Source organism: Pestalotiopsis fici, assembly GCF_000516985.1.
Source record: "Pestalotiopsis fici W106-1 unplaced genomic scaffold PFICI_Scf_2, whole genome shotgun sequence".
Taxonomy (NCBI): domain Eukaryota; kingdom Fungi; phylum Ascomycota; class Sordariomycetes; order Amphisphaeriales; family Sporocadaceae; genus Pestalotiopsis; species Pestalotiopsis fici.
Genome location: NW_006917092.1, coordinates 3,844,413 through 3,863,916, shown reverse-complemented (window position 1 = coordinate 3,863,916; position 19,504 = coordinate 3,844,413). Strand labels below are relative to the sequence as shown.

The following is a 19,504-nucleotide window of genomic DNA, read 5'->3' as shown; positions in this document are numbered from 1 at the left end:
GATGATTTTTGGAAGATGATACAAGTCCGTCATCAGCCACAGCCACCCCCATATTACAATGCCGTCCCCTGTCCTGAAACCCCAAAAGTGGAAGGTCAAGCGACATTTCAAGCGTCGACCCTTAATTCAATTGATTGTATCAGACATACGAATTGGCACTCCAAGAACCACTTACACACACTAAAAGCCGCGCGTAATACTAAGGTACTAGGTAATACAGAGAGAGCAAGAACATCTAGATACCTGCTACTCTACCTACCAACAATACCCTTTCTCTTTTTTCCTTCTTCGCTTTTGCGACGACATTGTGTTGCTCTATTTGCTTACTGCGTTTTTTCGATTCACTCATTTATTCAGTCCCTCATTTCGCTGGTTCGTTTGGTTCTTATTGGTTTGACCTTGATTAAACTACCTTGCTTTCTTTCGATAAGAAATACCCGCTCATTACACACCTGGAATATACCTATATACAAATACAATAAACAATACCATGGCTCCAGCGACTAGCGCAACTTCGCTGCTCGAGCGCACAGCAACTCTAGCACTGCGAGCGACAACGACGACAGCCGCATCCACGGCCACGGCGACGAGCATAAACTGGGGCGAGCAGTTCGCCTGGCCGCCGTCGGGCAAGAGCCTGCCGTTCTGGCTCGCCATTTTCATCATCTGCCCCGTCATCTTTGTCGGCATCTCGTGGATCGTCTGGGAGTGCAAGTATGGCAGCCCCGGCAACGACGACGTGCTCAAGGCCCTCAGGGAGAAGCGCAAGGAGATGGAGCGCCGCGACAAGATTCCCGTCTACAAGCCCTCGGCAAAGGCTGGCCCCAAGATTACCACGGCGCAGATTGGCGCGCCCAAGCCTGTAGTGATCAAGGGATAGGGATCTTGTTTGGCGGGCATTTGGGGGCTAAATACATCATTCGGGCAATTCTTTGCCATCTGTGCGCGAGTCGCATAAGAATTATTGTTCTTTTTGGTCGCGAAATTTTCATGTGCGACGATGCAAAGGGAAAAGGGATGGCGGCGACAATGTATGCGACATTGGCATGTCTGCGACTTATGGCATCCTCATTCCCGGCACTGGGGCCGAAGACCTTTTGCGAGTTGAGATCAACATGGTCCATTCCGCCTGCGACCATGTCTATTGCCGATCACCCACATGAAATGGTAAGGTGTCGGTCCTCGAGGTAGACATGCCTTTCGGCGACCACTCTATTTACCACTATAGTGCTCAAGGGAGGATTATATGGTCGGCTGATACCTATAAAAGATGCAACGATGCCAGGCCATTGGCGGCAATCGGATTTTCGCAGCATCTCTCGGCATCTCACGGCAGCAACTCCCTCGGCGGCGCAACTATCAGTCATTCTCCTTATTTTTTATACCTTCTATTACGATACCACAATTCTTTCTTCTTCTTCTTCTTCTTCTTCTTCTTCTTCCTTTCGACAAGATGAAGTTTCTTTCAATGCTCGCCCTTCTTGTCGCCACTGTTGCTGCGGCACCTCAGTCTCTGGACAGCCTACCACTCGCTGGCGTGATCGAGGAGGTCGGCAAGGATGCGCAGCCCGGCCTGGAGCAGCTTCAAGATCAACTAAATACCGGCGACGGCAAGGGGGCCAAGGATGTTCTTAGTGGTCTTCTGGGCGGTATTGGACTCGGCGGTCTGGCCAGGTAAAGGGCCTAGAAGAATTTCCCTCGCGCGTCGGAATCATTCGGTCTGAACGAGGTGGATCAGAGGGCATCAGGACACAACATTCAGGCCCTCTTTTACAAGAACCTTGTTAACCGTTCCTGAGAGAACGAGCTACACATTGACGATTTCATCATCTGAAATGAGGAGCAACTTGGTGGAATGGTCACAAAGACCCGGCAAAACTGGATGGCAAATCTTTATCATTGTCTACCCCAGAATCTCATCATGTGAAATGACGCATCAATTTAAATCCATGACCGTATCGTCGCTGAGCTCTCAAATCATTTCATTGTGAAGAATTCTTGGTCATCGCATAAAAGAATTTACTGACAAGAGGTGCACTCTCCATTGCCATTCACTTCCTTGGTCCCATTTTGGTGGCCGTTGAGAAGGACGGACTTGTTGAATTCCTGACTGTTGGAGCATTAGTGATTTGGCAATATAACCTGGGTCGTTCCTTTACTCACGTGGATTGAGGGACATCAATGGCAGGGTTGCGCGTAAAGAAGTTGGCCGGCTTGAAAGAAACCTTGACAATCTCGGCTGGCCTGTTATCGCTGTCAGTATACACGAGTGGGACTTGGTTGTCTGGGAGAAGGGGGGGGAAAAGGCTTACATGACTGGGAAATCCTCAATCCTCGGCACGTGTTGAAGGCCAAACTGGACCCAAACGACAATGTCTTCATTTGCGATATCATCATTGCGCGCCGCCCATTTTCGCACTCCAGATGTGTGCTTATTCTGGTTCGTGTACTGTCCACCCGCGAATAGCTCGCCTTCTTGGTACTTGGTGACATAGACCGAGTGATCGGCAAAGCTATTATGATGAGTCAGCGCTACTATATTACAAGCAAGACCACTTTCATCATCGACCAAAGTCTGTTACGAATACTCACTCGGCTCTCTTGTAGTGGAATGAGTTTTCCTCGGCAAGTAGTGGCTGCACGGGAGGAATGTGCATCTTGTAAGCGACGTTCTTTCCATTGACGGGGTTCTGCTTATTAGGGTTCTCAATCATAAAGACCCGATTCTTCTTGGACTCGAGGTCGTAACCACCCGATTTCTCCAGAGTAGTACGCTTGCACACGTAGCCGTTCCCGTGGGGGTTGTTGTCAGCATGGCGCGGCAGGGCGCTGGTCTCTTCGTAGACCAGGCTGTTGCCCCTGTCGCCGTCGAGCTCGGGATCGACGCGGAGGGACAGAATGTGCTGGTGGTAGGCTCCCAATACGCCTTCGTGCACCACGGTTCCGTAGGGCACGTCGACGCCGGCGTCAATGGGCTGGGTCGATAGAATGCCCGAGGCGCGGACCTCGTAGGACATCTCGCCGGCTTGATCAAAAATGTAGGCCAAGATGTATTCATAGTTGGCCACGGTGATGATGCTTTGGATGACGAGCTCACGGCGGCGCACGACAACGGGACGGCCGCTTCGGTAGTTTGTGTGCTTCCACAAGATGCCAGCATCCTGTTCGTGAATACACATGGCATTGGGTTTCACCACGGGGCAGCCATTGTGGTCAGCCACGAGGCCGTCCTTGTAGGCAATGGCGCCGAGACAGTCACAGCCAAGCTTGAGATCATTGGCCATGATGCCGGCACCGACATCGCCCAGATCAAAGGCCTGCTTCTTGTGAAAAGGGGCGCGGGGGTCGGCGTACGGAATCGTCATGTCGCTCAGCGACACTCGGTAGAACAGCGGCCGGCCGTCGTATGATACCTCGTGGAGAACCATGCCCTCGCGGAAGTTGAAGCTCGTGCGCATCTCCCACTTTTGCCACTTGATGGTGTCTCCTTCGAGCGTGAAAGAAGCACCCTCGGGCTGAACAACTCTAAGTGGCTTTAGATCGGTCCTCTGCTCGTTGAGCTCCGGAATGTACTCATTGGCGGCAGTCGGTCGCCAGGGTCCTGTAGACTTTGTCTCAAGGCCTGCGCCGGTTGGGAGGTAATCTATTTTGGTCACTTGCATGGTGGTAGCATCGACAACCTAGACAGATCAGTCAGTTGCTCCGATAACAGACGCAGTATTCTCATGCGTATACTGGCACAGTCCGTCATTCAAGACAAAATAGGTCATATATTGACTTAAAAGTATCAGGCTGGATGTAAAGTACTTACAGGTGAGAAACTCAGGGGGAAGGCATAGTGATTGCTGTCGACTTCCTTGGAGTTGTTTGGGTCACGCATATACATGTAGCACTGATATTGTCGAGCATCATCGGCAACACCATCGGCGCCCCTGGCCGTAATTAGTACTTGTAAAGCAGTTTGGTGCAACGCTGGATCATATTTACCAGATCCACGGATCGCAGACAATCACGGTTCCTTCAGGGACTTGAAGTTTCTCAATCTCGGCCTTGACACCCGGATCTTCGAGGGCGACTTTTTCGACCATGATGATCTCGGATTCGTCAGCCGGACCATGGAAATGTGCAGGGACTTCGGCACTGCTCTCGATCTTGCCGGCCTCCAAGTTGATGATGACCTCAAAAAAGGATGTCGTTCCGGTCAGGTAATAGTTCACCCACGCTTTGCGAGGAGGGGAGTAGCTGCCGCCTTGCCCTTGGCTGCGATACTGCTGCATCTCCTTTCTCGACGGCTCGTGCAAGGTGATACCCTTGAACAGGAGCTTTGTGCCGGCATCGTGAGAGCCGCGTACAATCTTTGCCGAGAGGGTAATCTCATCCTCGGACAACGAGGTTAAAGGATGTCTGGAAGCGACCATTGTAGATTTTTCTCAGCTATCTAGGCTGATTTCGAAATCCTCGAGGTATGTGAATGGTTTGATGACAAGCAACTCTAATTTTGAAATTGACGGAGGGAAAATCAGAAAAGGCCGAGTAAGACGCCCGGCAGATGTAAGAGGAGGAAGGGAATAGTCTCACATTAAGTTGCCACATGAGCGATAGAAACACAATCTTGTATCACCTTTGAGATAACAGAGGCCCAATAGATAAGGTATCTAGTGTATCTACGTATCCATGTCCGTCAGTATTCCATGGGTATTGCAGGATTCGGATGCGTGATAGCTGCTATGATTTCCTACATCGTGTGGGGTTGAAGGCCGACTTGCCTGCCCCGCTGACTGCAGCTAAGCCGAGTATCGGTGGAAGCTATTGGCCTTCCTGGCAAGTCTATGCGAGATATCAGATGGTGGAGTTGAACTCCAGATACCGAATATGGGCAATATTGAGAGAAATCGGGTGGGGCATAACGACGTTTATTTTTATTCAAAAGATGTTGGAAGGTATTGTGAAATTGTCTGTCATGAGAGCACACAATGCAGCAAGTTGGGCTGGTCACTTTAGGATATGGGTCGTTCGTTGCACTACCTCTCTCTTACAGGCGGCACAGACACACGCTGAGTTTACAGAATACGAAGTAGGAGTCATGGTATTCCGTATCCTGTAACGCATTTGAGCTTTTGAAGTCAATGGTTGTCAAAACTCGGTTCGCAACTCATCTATGAACAACATTACAAGGCGCAACGACAATACATCAGGGCTTTCTCTGATATGGGTTCGCTACTAGTCGTCGTCGTCGTCATTACCAAGGTAGGTAACTGCTAGGTGAAGATCAAGAGACTCTAGAAGGACCCATGGATCTTGGAAGGTTTCCAATGTTTCTGCCCCCGGACAAAGCCCGAGCCGCATTTGGCGGGGTACCAACTTGGCACTTGCTCACCTGACTTTTAGTGCATTCCCGTACCAACCGACTTGTAAATGCGAGTGGCAGGGCAATTTGACCAACATGAAAGGTTTTAGCACCCCTGCTGAACAGCACTACTACGCGACTTAGCACAGACAAACAACCACCAGACACTCTGCACGCAGCTGTTGAATCGATACCAATTATCTTGATGAGCTCACTACCCTCCTCCGCGACGCCAACCATGACTCGATCAAGGGGTCGCCAGCCTGGCATACATACCAAGCACCTGACGGAAGAAGACCGCAGGCATGTCCGCATCCTGTACCTCGAGGGCGGGAAATCCAAGGAAGAGATCCAGCAGCGAACCGGCTTTTCAGCTGCCCAGGTCCGACGAGCCATTTCATCCGAATCGACAGCAATCGGTAAACGAAGTGGTCGACCGTCAAAGATACCCAAGCCCATAATCGACGGATCGAGCTGGTCGCAGCCCATTTACTTCGATTCTCCGCAAGCCCTTGGCCACTGGCTAGCTTACAACCACAACTCAAAGCCGGAGCTCTTTGTGGGCTACTATAAGAAACACACGGGCCGAGCAGTCTTGACGTGGTCAGATGCCGTTGACGAGGCTTTGTGCTGGGGCTGGATCGATGGAATGAAACGCAAGGTGGATGATGACCGCATGGCGCAGCGATTCACCCCCAGGACCAAGTACAGCCATTGGAGTCGCGTCAACGTCGACAAGATGGCCTTGCTGGAGGCTGCCGGACGCGTTCGCGAGCCTGGCCGGATCGCTTTTGCGAGGCGCCTCGAGGAAAACACGGCCCAGATGAGCCACGAGCGCGATGTCGTCCTTCGCGACGATTTCATTGAGCGGCTAAGGATTGCGGGACCCGCAAATTTCTATCTCGCACAACGAACCCCGGGTTACAGGCGCCAAGTCTTCCACTGGATCATGACTGCGAAGCGGCCAGAGACACAGGAGCGTCGATTCCAGGAGTTAATGGTCAGCTCAGCCCAGGGCGAAGATGTCAAACACTTTCGACGAAAGTGAAGAGGCCACGACAGGCCATTTGTATTTCTTTCGACAATGGCATTAAACTACCGTTTATCATTCCCAGGACTGGCGGGATATCCGACCAGAGAACTACGATACTCTCACAAGACACTGACATCAATGCCTTGTAGCTTTCCTTCGGCCCTCCAGGCTTCCAACTCATGAGCAAACCCAACAATGCCAGTAGGCCAAATGCTCCCTCGGGCCTTTTTAAGCATACTCACTGGATCCTGCACTCTGAGGGCCTCGCCTTCACCGTTCAGATAACTAGGCCCACATACGCCATTTCCCGCAAAAGCAGCAGCGCTTTGAGCCATACGCATGCTCCAGGCTTCCTCCGCCTCTTGTGACACCTCGACGACCACTCGATCCTGGTCGGTACCTCGCACACGCTCATGTGCCTGGCCTACAATATACGCTATATGCGTGGTCATGAGGTCGATATTGTGGGCAAAGTTGGCTGTCCCTCCCGTCTGATGCGGGCCAAACCAAAAGAAATTCGGGAAACCATTGGAGGCATATCCGTGCAAAGTTGACGCACCAACAGATGCCCACTTCTCGGTGAAGCTGCGACCATTTCGTCCCACGATTGTGATCCCGGCGCGAGCTGATGGGTCTCCAGCGCCTGCTGCTGGAGAACGGTACCCGGTGCTCAGAATAAGCACATCCACAGAGTACTCCTGGCCATTTGCTAGAACGCCGCCAGCAGTGACACTCTCGACACCCTTGCCGTCCGTGTCAATGAGATGAACATTTTCCTGGTTGAACGTTTCGAGGTATAAGTCGCTAAAGGTTGGTCTTTTACACCACGTAGGATACCATGGGGTCAACTTTTTGGCCGTATCTTGGTCCTTGACCACACGGGCAACCCTTGCCCGGACATTGGCGGTTTGCTCTGCGTCAATGGCGAGGAGGCGGCCGATGTGCTCAGGGACTTTGTCTGGTGTGATGGTTTCAAAGTGGTCGCCACCAATCATGGTGCAGTACGTCTTCAAATTGGTCCACTTCAAACATTTGTTAGCAAGTAGTCTTTTTTATTCCCCCGGGAGATCCAGAAATGTAAGCAGCTTTTTTGGGGGCATTTTTGCCAAAAGGCTGCTGCACAATAGCAACATATAGGGAAATATATGCTTTTGACAAAACTCAGAAAATAGAGGACAGAAGATGGGAAATTGCATACCGCGTCTCCCACCAAGTTTTCATGGTCGTCTGGCGCGCCCTTGGCCAAATGTGTGGCAAAATTGTCCATTCTGTATGCTTGCCAGCCCTTTTTTGCTGCAATCTTGCTTCTCCATTCCTCGGGGTCTGTGTCCCTCTGATCTCTTGTGTTGACCTGAGATGGCGTCCGCTGGAAGACATACAAATCAGCTGCATATTTTGCAACTTGCGGCACTACCTGGATCGCCGTGGCACCTGTTCCAATAATGCCGACTCTTTTGCCTTTGAGCTTCTCCAATGCCGGGAACGGTTCCTCACTCGAACCGCCAGTGGTCTCGTAGTCCCAGCGAGCTGTATGGAACATGGACCCTTGGAAGCCGCTCAGACCTGGAAATTTGGGAACTTGAGGCATGGGGAATAGACCAGTAGCAAAAAAGATGAATTCTGCATTCGCCCACAAGTGGCTCTTTTCTTGACCACCCTGCCCGTGGCCAACTGTCATGTCGACCCTCCAGGCCCGTTGGTCATCAGACCATTGCAGTCCGTTCACTTCAGCGCGATACATGATCTTGTCATCGAGGCCATATTTCTTGGCGAGGCTCACAAGATATGACCGAATTTCTGCGCCAGAGACATACTTTTGCCGAGGCATATACCCAGTATCCTCGAGCAATGGCAGGTATACATAAGATTCAATGTCGCAGTGTAATCCAGGATATCTGACACAAACATTAACTCTTAACCTCTGAGAATTACCCTTCAAGTGAGCTGACTTACCGATTCCAGTACCATGTGCCTCCAATACCTCCAGCACTTTCAACGATGCGAATCTGATCTGCTGGCAAGCCAGCCTTTATCAGTTTCACAGCGTTGACGATACCGCCCATGCCCGCTCCGACAATGAGGAACTTGACTCGGTCTTCAGACTTGATGACCCGAGGCAGCTTGTCAAGAGCATCATGGTCCGCCCAAGGGTCGTCGGCCAGTTTCCGGAGGCGGTCCTCGCTACTGTTCTGCAGTTGTTGGTACTGTGCCATTCCATCTGCTCTTGTACGCTTTGCTGTCTCTTCTGCGTACTTTTGTTGCGCAAACTGCGCATCTGCTTCATTTGTTGTCGCCATGACTGCAACAACAACTCACGAAATTGTTTATATGTGGCACTTGGGCAATTGACGAGAATTTACTGGTAAAAGACAGGAAGCATTACTTTATATGACCGAAGGAGGGGATACATTGTACATGTTTCAATACACCTAGATACGACTAAAGAAGAGCATTCAAAAGTACCCCCTAAAGAACAGACCTCCCCTATCCAACAGCATCGCGGGGTCTCGGGCAATATAATCGGGGTTCGCAATTCTATAAACATTCAGGACAAGGCCATGGAGTAGACATGCGACCGTGGATAGGCACTATGCTCCAGTCAGGAAAGTTCGCGTACAGCGTGGGTTACAATAGAGGCTTGAGATATAGTACGTACATGATCTTCACCCGGTAGCTCGAACGTCTTGTTCGTTCACGAATACGCGCCACTACTGGGCCGTGTTCGTCTTCGGGTTGAGTCTTGGGACCCGCCAAGGCGCTCGCGCGCGCATCCCGCGCGTTTCTGTACTATCGAGCGAAACAACTCTTAGGGCCCGATGTTGTGTGTGTCGGCAATGCGAAGATCCGAACGAGTTATACATTATGTACTCACCCTAGACCTGGAAAGTTGATGTCATGCAGCAGTAGCACCGCCAAGGGAGAAAGTAGAGACCAGAGCGGAGACTGCCATTGGTTGCTTTGTCCGGGAGCTCAAGATGGTATAGTTGCCGTGCCACACTTGAAGCGGGAGCAGATGGTGCAGAGCCAATACAGAGGGCTAGTATTTTCTATCAAATCACATCTTAGGACAGGCTGCCAGTCCCAAAAGAAACGTCCATCACTTGGCCTTGCTGCACCTATTTAGACGGGGACTTCCTACTAGCGGCGCATTCAACTCCTAAAAAGTACTGACGTTTCATTAGTTTGATACTGGTTACGATGACTTCAAGTGATATTCCAGACTTTGATAACCTGCCACATGTGGAGGGAATGCCTCAGGGCTGTGCATGGGGTATTTTTGATCAAGACGGACGAAAGGACTTGCTGGGAACACTCAATCTACTCACACCCACGGTTGTTGCAGCGGCGTGTAAGGAAGCTAGGGATGGGATTTCAATATCTCTCAAGTCCGTCTTGATCCAAACACCAAATTGCATCCATCATTGTTTGGCTGACAGCCCATAAAGTTGGCCGCAACACAGTTCCAAGATACCCACGCCCGGCCGTATACCAACGACGCACAAGTTGATGACCCTGGAAGAGGGGGGCATCTCCAAGTCGGCCGGCTGGGACGATGAGTTGCACTTCAACACGCAAGTGAGTCTGATGCCACGTCCCCATGCATTTTCCTTACTGGAGCCCGAGCTGATGATGTAATGCTCCCAGTCTAGTAGTCAATGGGACAGCCTAGTCCATTGGCAGCATCAAGATTCCAAGCTTGCCTACAATGGCATCAAGGTTACCCACGAAGGTTTGTCGGCGGAAACCACAAGCACCAACGCGATGCCAACGCTGGATCACTGGCATGGGCGTGGAGGCGTCGTCGCCCGTGGTGTTCTGATTGATTTCAAGGCATGGTATGAAGCCAGGGCCGCTGCCGAAGGCAAGACGGGAGCCGAAGCCACTTTTCACCCGCTGGATGGGCATCGCATCACCGTTGCAGAAATGGAGCACGTGGCAAAGGACCAGGGCGTCGAGTTTCGACACGGCGACGTCCTGATCGTCCGTACGGGCTTGACCGAGATCTGGGGAAATCCACAACCCGCCGACTTGGCAAAGCTCGGCAACTTTCAACTTTCGGGGGTTCACGGATCTCTCGAGACCGTCAAATGGCTGTGGAACAGACACTTTGCAGCTGTCGCAGGTGACTCGATCGCGTTCGAGGCCTTGCTCCCGCTGAAGGAAGACGGCACTCCTGCTGACATGAGCGATCTTGGTATGTCTGCTCCAGAATGGGCTCGGGTGGCTCAACGACGTCCTTTTCTAACCTACCTATTCTTAGTTCTGCACCCGTGGCTCTTGTCCATGTTCGGCATGAGTATTGGTGAGCTGTGGGACCTGAAGGCGCTCTCTGAGCATTGTAAAAAGGTTAATCGCTATTCCTTTCTGCTCACGTCAGTCCCTTTGAACGTGCCTGGCTTGGTTGGATCGCCGCCAAACGCCTTGGCAATCTTCTAGGTTGGCAGGGATGTATCGTATCATACACATACGTATACGTCGCCCCAGTAGTCGGTTCCCTTGCGACTTACACATCTGCCTTTCATTCTATCATTGCCACGAGCTCTCTTTTCTTGTTTCTTTTACGCGTAAAAGATCTGGCGCCATATGTATATATGATTTGCCGTAAATATTCGCCGGCTTCTACCGAGGCAAATACACTGCTTTGCAGGCATCAAGCACACCGGAATCCCGGTCTGTATTTGTCGCTGATACTACTTGTTCAAGCTCGCGGCGGGTTTGGTCCGATATGACCACAATGCACATGCCCGACTCGGACTAGCCCATGGATGTTTGTGTACCCACCGCTACAAGGGGCTTTTCTCCCCGCGCGGAGAAACCACAGGCGCTGTTCTCGACGGTCTGGTCCTACTATGTATAATTGATACGGGGAAGGTCTGGGGAACCCTGTACCCTTCTCCTCTTGACGATCTTTCCCCAAATACTACATGACAAGCATGGTCATCGAGAGCGTCACACGTGTGACCATGGGTGCGCGCGTCTTTGCCGTGGTAATTTCTTTGCGGCAAATCTCGTCGGCTTGCTTTTTGTATCGTGCCTTGTTTACAAGCTCCGTGTAAAATGAACAAGTATATCTATCGAGTTGCCTCTATTCACAATCATGTGGATCTTGGAAGATGAAGAGGCAGAGTCGCTACAATGAAGTCAATCATCCCCCTCGTCCTCTCCGCTGCAACTGTGGTGAAGGGAGTGCAAAGGACATACTCTGCACCCCTCATCGACTGTGAGTCCCTGGTCGCACCAGAGGTCGAGGGCGCCGTCACGACCTCCATCAACGCCACCTCGGTCAACGCGACAGCGGCTTCCGGATACTGCGCCGTCGAAGTCTACCTGACGCATGGCAACTCGTCGGACAATGTACTCATCCTGACGTGGCTGCCAGTCTCTTGGAATGGTCGGTACCAGGGGACTGGCGGTGGCGGTGTCGTAGCTGGCGGCAGCTCCAGCGCTCTCATTGCGCCCGTTGCCAGCGGGTATGCGGCCGGTACGACCAATGCTGGCCTACCAAATTCGGCGGATGGGTCAGACTGGGCAAACAACACGCAGCTGGTCAATAACTTTGCCTACCTCTCTGTCCACGAGATGACGGTTGTAGGCAAGGCACTCGTCGAGCAGTTCTATGGCAAGGCGCCAGACTACTCGTACTGGAACGGCTGCTCGACTGGTGGACGTCAAGGACATATGGAGGTTCAGCGGTACCCAACCGACTACCAAGGTGTCTATGCCGCCTCTCCGGCTATCAACTATGACCGCTTCCAGCCCGCCGAGCTGTGGCCGTATGTGGTGCAGAATGTCGAGGGCGAATTCGTCCCGCAGTGCATCTTTACAGCCCTGACGAATGCGGCAATTGAGCTCTGTGACATTGATGATGGTGCTGAAGATGGACTCATTGTGAATCCCAATACTTGTGGCTTTGATGCCAACTCTTTGGTCGGCCAGGCTGTCAACTGCAGCGGCAACTCTACCACGATCACGGAGCGGCAGGCCAAGATCTTTAACAGCATCGCACATGGACCCGTGGGCACGGAGGGAAACAAGCTGTTCTCGGGCCTACCTTTGGGCAGCTCGTTGGCTACGATCGCCGGAACAACGCCAGTCAACCTCATCTCGGCCTGGGTCAGAGCCTTTGTCCTGCATCAACCCGATTTTGACCTGTCAACGATTACCTACGAAACGTTTCCTCAAATCTTCAACCTGTCTGTGGAGGAGTGGCATTACCGCATCGGCACTAGCGATCCCGACCTGACGCCTTTCCAAGAGGCCGGCGGCAAGCTCCTCTCCTGGCATGGCTTTGCCGACTCCCTGATCGGCGGCAACGGCACCGTGCAGTACCGCATCGACGTCCAGGACACGCTGGGCGGGCCGGACAAGGTTGACGAGTTTTACCGGCTCTTCATGGCACCCGGCGTGGAACACTGCGGCGGAGGCTACGGCGCGACCCCGTCTGACCCTTTTGACGTACTGGTGGCGTGGGTCGAAAACGGCACGGCGCCGGATACACTCCCGGCCGCGGGCAATGGCCTCACTCGCAACCTTTGCAGATTCCCCCTTCAACTGGAGTATTCTGGGACGGGCGACATTGACTTGGCAGAGAGCTGGACTTGTGTATAAGCTTGCCTTGGTCAAATAGCTTTTTGAGTTTAAACTTTCAGGTACCCGACCAAAGAAAAGTTTCATAGTGTATATAGCGTATTGAAAAGTAACAATGTGGAGTTTATTTTGTGCTTGTCATGAGTGGTCTAATATTCAAGTCAACATTGATGTGTATGTAGGTAGTTATGATTCAATTCAAAACAGAGGGGCTTCACTCCATCTTCAACACGAGTAAGCAGGAACATGCATGATGAATTCTATGGCTGTTATAGCTGCATACTGTAAAATACAAATACACGTGTACTGGTCTCAGCGGTGTAATAAGAGAGGATTGGTGTGCATGTGGGGTTGGTTAGCAGTAGAAAGGAGGGGCAGTCGCTCACCGTGGCCCATGAAGGATGGCGGGGTCAAGCGCTACGACCCATGTTGTCTCCCTGTATTGATGCTAATAAGCATGGCATCATCTCCTAGGTTACAGCTTTCCCCTTACAAACACAGAACTCAGACATCACATCATTCCCAGACCATAAGCAAGGCAGCCAAATTACTGCCTATTGAGCTGTCCAAGGAAATACGACAATTGAATACTATATAAAGCTGCAAGCTTCGTACTCGGCACTCCTGAAAAGTCGAGAGGACAACTACCCAAAGCGAAGCGGTCAGAACACCGCCAAGATGCAGTCCGGAATTGCAGGTAATACCTTGTTCATTTGCTTCACCCAACCTTCCTGTTCTCTTTGTGTCTCACGTGTGCCTTGATTGATTGCTAATCTGTCAAATGTATCATAATAGCTTCGCAAGAGCTTATCAGCCAGTTCAACAACCTGCTTTCCGACACCTCGATTTTCGGTCTGCTCGTAACGATTCAGGGCGAGCAGCTCGTGCCCGTCACGACCCTGCCCTCCAAGGGCACCGATTTCTCGGCCAACCTCTCGACGCTCTCGCCGCACCTGAAGCCCGATGAAGCCCTCTATGCCCTGCTGCGCCGGTCCCCGAGCCCGCCGGGTCTGATCGCCGTCAGCTACGTGCCCGACGTTGCCAAGGTGCGGCAAAAGATGCTGTTTGCGTCGACGCGTCTGACGCTGGTGCGCGAGCTGGGCAGCGAGCACTTTGCCGAGACCATTTTTGCCACGATGGCCGAAGAGCTGACCCCCGAGGGCTTCAAGCGGCACGACAAGCACACGGAGCTCGCCGCGCCGCTGACTGAGGAGGAGCGCACCCTAGGCGAGGTCAAGCGGGCTGAGGCCGAGGAGGGCCGCGGTACCGGCGTGCGCGAGATCCATCTGAGCAAGACCATGAACATGCCCGTCGATGCAAACGCGGTCGCCGCCCTGAGTGAGATGGCCCGCGGTGAGGGATCGGGCATTGTCACCCTCAAGATCAACCCAGCCAGTGAGATCGTCGAGCTGCTGCCCAACAGCTCGACCCCCTCGTCGGTGGATGAACTCGCCAGCAGCATCGATGACAAGGAACCTCGTTTCACCTTTTGGAGGTTTACGCACACACACGCCGGTGAGGAGCAGAGTCCCGTCCTCTTCTTCTACACGTGCCCAGCTGCAGCAGGCAAGAGTATCAAGTTCCGAATGATGTACCCACTTATGAAACGTGCTGTCATCACGGCGGCCGAGAACGAGTGCGGTCTAAAGGTGGAGAAGAAATTCGAGGTCGAAGAGCCGAGCGAGATCACAGAAAAGTCCGTCTTGGACGACTTGCACCCACAGGCCGAAGTCAGGACCGCCTTTAGACGCCCCAAGAGACCTGGCCGATGATCGCCCAAAGGTACAAATTATTAGACATTCACAAGCAATGGGCCACGAAAAAAAAGAAGAAGAAAAAATCCGCTGCACGATACAGACAAATAAAACCAATAATCAATAAAAGATCTGCCTGGGGCAGGCAATGACCGAGATGCTGCATGATAGATATCCGAGCGCAGTGCTGATGCTTTCAAACGATTCCCCAAAAACCTCCAGCTCCCAACCCCCAACCCCTAAGCCAACTCAGGCCAATGCCTTTTGCGCCGTCACCCTTTTGGTATCGTCAATAATGGAAATTTTACAGAATGCCCACAGGCTCAATAGGGGTCCGGGATTCCTACTCCTCGTATTTGCCGCCGAAGAACTTGCTGGGCCCGCTTCGCTCCAACTTGTCCTTGAGGTATTCATATACGGTAAATGTCACGGCCTGGCCAGGGGCGACACGCATGATTCTGGGTGTAATGCCTTTGTAGAATGCGTGGAAGCCTTCTTGCCTATGGGAAAAGGTTGTCAGCATCCCTGCTATTGAGCCGCATATTTTCCAATCGATTTCTCCAACGTTTCGCATTCAGGTGGTCAAAACTTACTTGAACATTTCTCCGGCAATCTTGGTGATTCTTTGCATGGCGCTGACACCGGGTTCTGCTGGCATTTTTTGCAGTCTCGTCTTGATGGTATCAATGGGGGCATTGCTCAGAGGACCCATGGCACCACTGACAAGACCGATGACGGTTGTTTGCCAGCCAGGCAGGTTTCCGCCATCGTACTGGGGCTGGTAGCGCCTTAGGGCCTCCTTGAAGTATGTGTAAGCGGTAAAGTTGACGGCCTGGTTACTGCCCTGACGCAGGGCGGTCAGAGAAACACCGCGGTACAGGGCGCCGGCGCCTTCCTCCTTGACCACCGTGTAGAGGGCATGCGCGGCGTTGCGATACTTTGGTATGTCGAGCGGGTCGGCCATGCTGTGGTGTTGCGCCTGCAGCCGAATCTTGATGACCTCCATGGGGGTGACGACGGCCACGGCCTCGGTGACACCCGCCGCCAGACCCGCCAGAAAGGTCGCCTTGCCCGAGACGATGCCGTTGTTGTCTGCTAGCATTTGCTTGTACGCCTCAAACGATGTGAACCGGATCGCCATCTTGGGCACGATTCCCGTGAGCACCGCGCCTAACCCCTTGTAGAGACCTAGCGGTGTCTCGCGCTTCACGATCTCGGCGCCGGTCTTGATGAAGCCTCGTTTCGGTGCGCCTGGTTGCCGTGCGCGGCGGGAAAGCTGCATACGGACTTTTATCGTGTCTGTAAACGTTGGGAAATAAGATTGATATTAGTCCATGAATTTCTTCCAACGGCGCGGTATACAAGTGTTGGGAAACTGTGCCAACATTCAGGGAATATACATACCGAGAGGATGGCATACAAGCGCTTCCATCATGCCTGCTCCTCCGCCAGCTGCCAAGTGAATAATACATGTCAGTGATCGCGGTTCTTCTTTGCTCGGATAGGAACTGGACTGGTGTCATGCTTACCGACCAAGTTGGTCGCCGCCGAGGTAGGCTTTTTGCCATTCTCATTCACCTTGGTCGCCATTGTGGGTGTCTTGGCGTAACGTTGGAAACGGGTTGGCACCCTATGCTTTTCTATATGATGCTGTAATATGTCCAGAAATAGAATCGGCAGTATGTATATGTATATATATGGGCGCTATGCGGAGCTCAAGATGCCGCGATCGTTTGCGCGTACGGGTCTCGGTTCGAACGTATAGCCGAAAAACAAATAAAAACGATATAAATCGGGAGAGGAAACCAGCCGGTCTAATGTTTGATATGGGTATAGTTTTTTTTGAGAAAAACCGAAAAAGCTGAGAAAAACACGAGTGTCGTTTCTACGAGTCCAAAACGATGGCAATGCCCTTTCCGGTTCAACAACCAGCAGACCACGATAGGAAAGAGCCGAGGGATATGGGTTGTGTGGTTTGGGAGCAGCAGGTATGAAAGAGTCGAGTACACTAGCCCGGCAAGAAGAGGAAAAGAAAAAAAAGAGTAGTGGACAGGACTGGGAAGGAATATGTTATATTTTAGACGGAAACCCAAAACTATAAACTACTTTTGCTGGACAACATGACTAGAGATTCCGAGTATATAAGTTCCAGCAGGGTAGGGATGAGGATGGGGAGGGTACGACACAACCACAGCCCAGGCCCGGGCCGGCGGTAAAGAAGACGAATGTCTGGTGAGTCAATTGGAGGGGGGTGAGTGTAGGTAGGGAAAAGAGTGAGGCATTGGGATCGGATTTCCTTAGCAAAAAGAACGTAGGGTAACAAAAAAAACAAGTGCGTAGACTTTGAACAGTACACCCGCGGCTTCGCGTGGGTCAAGCTTGTGGTTCCCCCTTTGTAGGTACCATAGTACAGGTAGTAGTTTGCTATGGGCTCTCTACCAGGTCAAGTGCATGCCAATTCTACCTTTGGCCGCGCGCCCGCACTACCGGGATGACACACGCGCAGCTTCTTCGGCGTACCGGAGCTCCTTCATACATATGGGGGGAGAGGAACCAAGAGCTTGGCTCATGTCTTGGAATACTGACTTTGACCTTTCATTGCACCCTCATAATCTCTTGCCAGTGAGAGTAGAAAGCCGTGATCATAATGTCTGAGTTGTTTGCTCGGGCTAGTTAATTGATACCTGCTGACTGCCGCGTTTGTCGGTAGCATGATTTTTTCTTTGATTTCTCGTGGAGCTTTTTTTTGCTTGGACTTTGGGATTCCGTCTATATCCTCGGCCTGTGACAGCCGGGCCCGTGCTACCACTTTTTGAAGGCGTGACGTCGTGGGTCTCTTTTCTTAGTGGATGAGAGCCAACCCCGGTTTCTTTCCGCCCTCTCTCCAATCTCTGCCTCGCCCTCCAGTCCCTCCCCCAGAGATCAGTGAGATCCATCAGCAGCACAAAGAGAAATTACCGACCAGCAGCCGAGCTTGTGATTTTGCGGGGACTAGCGCCGAATCTGAAAGCCCGCCCCTCCAAAAGGGTTCCTTGGCTGGTTTGGCAAGCTCTTTTTATTCATTGTTTCCCCCCCAAAAACCCTCCGCTCCCCCTCCTCTCCACCTAGCTGCCACGTGCATTTTCAGCCCAGGCCCAAGGGTCTTTTCGGGCCACGAGACCGGAAACTATCGGGTCTTTGCTCTGATTACTCGGCCAGCCTCAAATGAATTGCCCAGGTTAATCGAGAATTGCTCATGAAACGATTGCCGGGGCGGAACGAACACCCCCCCTTTTCTTCATAATCCCCAAGACGCTGTCTTGTTTTTTTGTGTTATTCAATTCCGCTAATAGTACGTCTTGGGTTTCTGAGTCAGCTGGCTTCAAGCGAGTCGTCTACTACAGTACTTGGTACATGGCTTTCGTAGTTTTACATGTGATATGAGGTCATACCTAGGTCCCCGGGTATGATTATAGAAACGATATGATTCACATTATATTCCTTAGTCGGTCTTTGATTCATATGACTCAAGTGCTGAACCAGTGCACACAAGTATAACACCAAACCATGTGCGCAGAAGCCTCTGTCCGAATATAATTATTGGCAGAGGCCCATCCCGACCGGCAAAGAAGTCCAAGTATAGCAAGCTATTGGCATATCCGCCGAGCCTGGCTTCCAACATGTATAGCCAGGCCATGATTGACAAAAGCACAACCCCTTTACAGCTTCTTGGTATAGTGCACAAAGTCACTCTTGGTCGCCTTCTTGACGTATAGCAGCTGGGCAGCATGATTAAAGTGCTGGGTGAGCCAGTAGATGGAGTCGGCACCCAGCACGCCGCGGGCGTGGTCCACCACATGGTCAATCAGCCTGCCCCCGACGCCGCCGCTCCGGACCCCCGGGTCCACAAACAGGTCGTTTAGATAGACCTTGGGCGCAATGCTCGCCGTCGACATGTGCGGGAACCACGTGGCGAATCCCACCAGCGTCGGCGGCATCGTGCCGTCTGTAGAAGTCGTAGAAGAAGGAGGGGACACGGCTACTGCGCAGTACATGGGCACCGAATCGTCTAGGAACCGGGCAAATGTCGTTGCCGTCACTTCTTCCGGGATGGTGCGCTGGTAAAAGTCATTGTATGCTGCCCAGTGCTCGCGCCACTTGGGCTCGTCCTCCTTGGTGACGGGGCGGATGGTGACAGACATGATGCTATTTATTGTTTTCTGCGCTGTCTCTCTCGTTGAAAATAATTTGATAAGGATGAAGGGGTATATACTCTGTTTCGTGGAACGTTGCAATCGATGATGTCTATATTCGCACTCCAAAACTTATGGACGCGGTGTGACTCCGTCCTGGGTGCACTAATGTAGCGATGCCGGAAGTTTATTCATTGAGCCTACGAATCCATTCCATTATGCATTACCAATTGGTACTACTTCGCGCATCAGATACAAGTTCTTGAAACTTTCGCGGTGACTTTCCCTATCAATACTTTTTTCATGTACCAATGACTCTTTTCCAGGACGTGTTTTATCTTTCCGTTATTCTAGATCAGATACTTGGGGAGTGTATCTCCATATTTGATAGCTGGTCAGCCTGGACTTGGTGACTGCGCGCGCCCTTCGCTTGATTACCAAAGCTACCGAACTGTAATTTGCAATCCATAACCTGCAAGACCTTGACCATGCTATTCATTCTTGTGGGTATCATTGCAATTAACATCAGGTCCCTCATGCTGTCTTTTACATGTCAATACTTTTCTCCCCCGCCGACTGCTTTATCAGCGATAAGTCAAACAGAAAAGTA

The 19,504-nt window shown here is 51.8% G+C and overlaps 10 protein-coding genes across 10 annotated transcripts; 6 read left to right on the top strand and 4 right to left on the bottom strand.

Moving 5' to 3' along the window:
* Nucleotides 1–490: 490 nt before the first annotated feature.
* PFICI_03362 (uncharacterized protein) lies at nucleotides 491–880 on the top strand (the record flags this gene model as incomplete). Its single annotated transcript, XM_007831943.1, has 1 exon — nucleotides 491–880. One exon carries the CDS (start codon nucleotides 491–493, stop codon nucleotides 878–880), a length of 390 nt encoding a protein of 129 aa, XP_007830134.1.
* A 573-nt stretch (nucleotides 881–1,453) lies between these two features.
* On the top strand, nucleotides 1,454–1,678 carry PFICI_03361 (uncharacterized protein; the record flags this gene model as incomplete). The annotated part of the gene is made up of 1 exon (XM_007831942.1): nucleotides 1,454–1,678. One exon carries the CDS (start codon nucleotides 1,454–1,456, stop codon nucleotides 1,676–1,678), a length of 225 nt encoding a protein of 74 aa, XP_007830133.1.
* A 341-nt stretch (nucleotides 1,679–2,019) lies between these two features.
* Nucleotides 2,020–4,418, bottom strand: PFICI_03360 (uncharacterized protein; the record flags this gene model as incomplete). The annotated part of the gene is made up of 6 exons (XM_007831941.1): nucleotides 2,020–2,110; nucleotides 2,164–2,244; nucleotides 2,313–2,513; nucleotides 2,593–3,680; nucleotides 3,812–3,932; nucleotides 3,988–4,418. The coding sequence occupies 6 exons, from the start codon at nucleotides 4,416–4,418 to the stop codon at nucleotides 2,020–2,022; spliced, it is 2,013 nt and encodes a 670-aa protein (XP_007830132.1).
* A 1,167-nt stretch (nucleotides 4,419–5,585) lies between these two features.
* Nucleotides 5,586–6,395, top strand: PFICI_03359 (uncharacterized protein; the record flags this gene model as incomplete). The annotated part of the gene is made up of 1 exon (XM_007831940.1): nucleotides 5,586–6,395. One exon carries the CDS (start codon nucleotides 5,586–5,588, stop codon nucleotides 6,393–6,395), a length of 810 nt encoding a protein of 269 aa, XP_007830131.1.
* Nucleotides 6,396–6,499: 104 nt separating this feature from the next.
* On the bottom strand, nucleotides 6,500–8,677 carry PFICI_03358 (uncharacterized protein; the record flags this gene model as incomplete). The annotated part of the gene is made up of 3 exons (XM_007831939.1): nucleotides 6,500–7,402; nucleotides 7,579–8,275; nucleotides 8,334–8,677. 3 exons carry the CDS (start codon nucleotides 8,675–8,677, stop codon nucleotides 6,500–6,502), a joined length of 1,944 nt encoding a protein of 647 aa, XP_007830130.1.
* Nucleotides 8,678–9,578: 901 nt separating this feature from the next.
* On the top strand, nucleotides 9,579–10,817 carry PFICI_03357 (uncharacterized protein; the record flags this gene model as incomplete). Its single annotated transcript, XM_007831938.1, has 4 exons — nucleotides 9,579–9,766; nucleotides 9,827–9,956; nucleotides 10,026–10,575; nucleotides 10,642–10,817. The coding sequence occupies 4 exons, from the start codon at nucleotides 9,579–9,581 to the stop codon at nucleotides 10,815–10,817; spliced, it is 1,044 nt and encodes a 347-aa protein (XP_007830129.1).
* A 699-nt stretch (nucleotides 10,818–11,516) lies between these two features.
* Nucleotides 11,517–12,989, top strand: PFICI_03356 (uncharacterized protein; the record flags this gene model as incomplete). The annotated part of the gene is made up of 1 exon (XM_007831937.1): nucleotides 11,517–12,989. One exon carries the CDS (start codon nucleotides 11,517–11,519, stop codon nucleotides 12,987–12,989), a length of 1,473 nt encoding a protein of 490 aa, XP_007830128.1.
* Nucleotides 12,990–13,646: 657 nt separating this feature from the next.
* On the top strand, nucleotides 13,647–14,740 carry PFICI_03355 (uncharacterized protein; the record flags this gene model as incomplete). Its single annotated transcript, XM_007831936.1, has 2 exons — nucleotides 13,647–13,665; nucleotides 13,764–14,740. 2 exons carry the CDS (start codon nucleotides 13,647–13,649, stop codon nucleotides 14,738–14,740), a joined length of 996 nt encoding a protein of 331 aa, XP_007830127.1.
* Nucleotides 14,741–15,065: 325 nt separating this feature from the next.
* Nucleotides 15,066–16,312, bottom strand: PFICI_03354 (Succinate/fumarate mitochondrial transporter; the record flags this gene model as incomplete). The annotated part of the gene is made up of 4 exons (XM_007831935.1): nucleotides 15,066–15,222; nucleotides 15,316–16,021; nucleotides 16,127–16,174; nucleotides 16,252–16,312. The coding sequence occupies 4 exons, from the start codon at nucleotides 16,310–16,312 to the stop codon at nucleotides 15,066–15,068; spliced, it is 972 nt and encodes a 323-aa protein (XP_007830126.1).
* A 2,108-nt stretch (nucleotides 16,313–18,420) lies between these two features.
* Nucleotides 18,421–18,903, bottom strand: PFICI_03353 (uncharacterized protein; the record flags this gene model as incomplete). Its single annotated transcript, XM_007831934.1, has 1 exon — nucleotides 18,421–18,903. The coding sequence occupies one exon, from the start codon at nucleotides 18,901–18,903 to the stop codon at nucleotides 18,421–18,423; it is 483 nt and encodes a 160-aa protein (XP_007830125.1).
* Nucleotides 18,904–19,504: the final 601 nt, after the last annotated feature.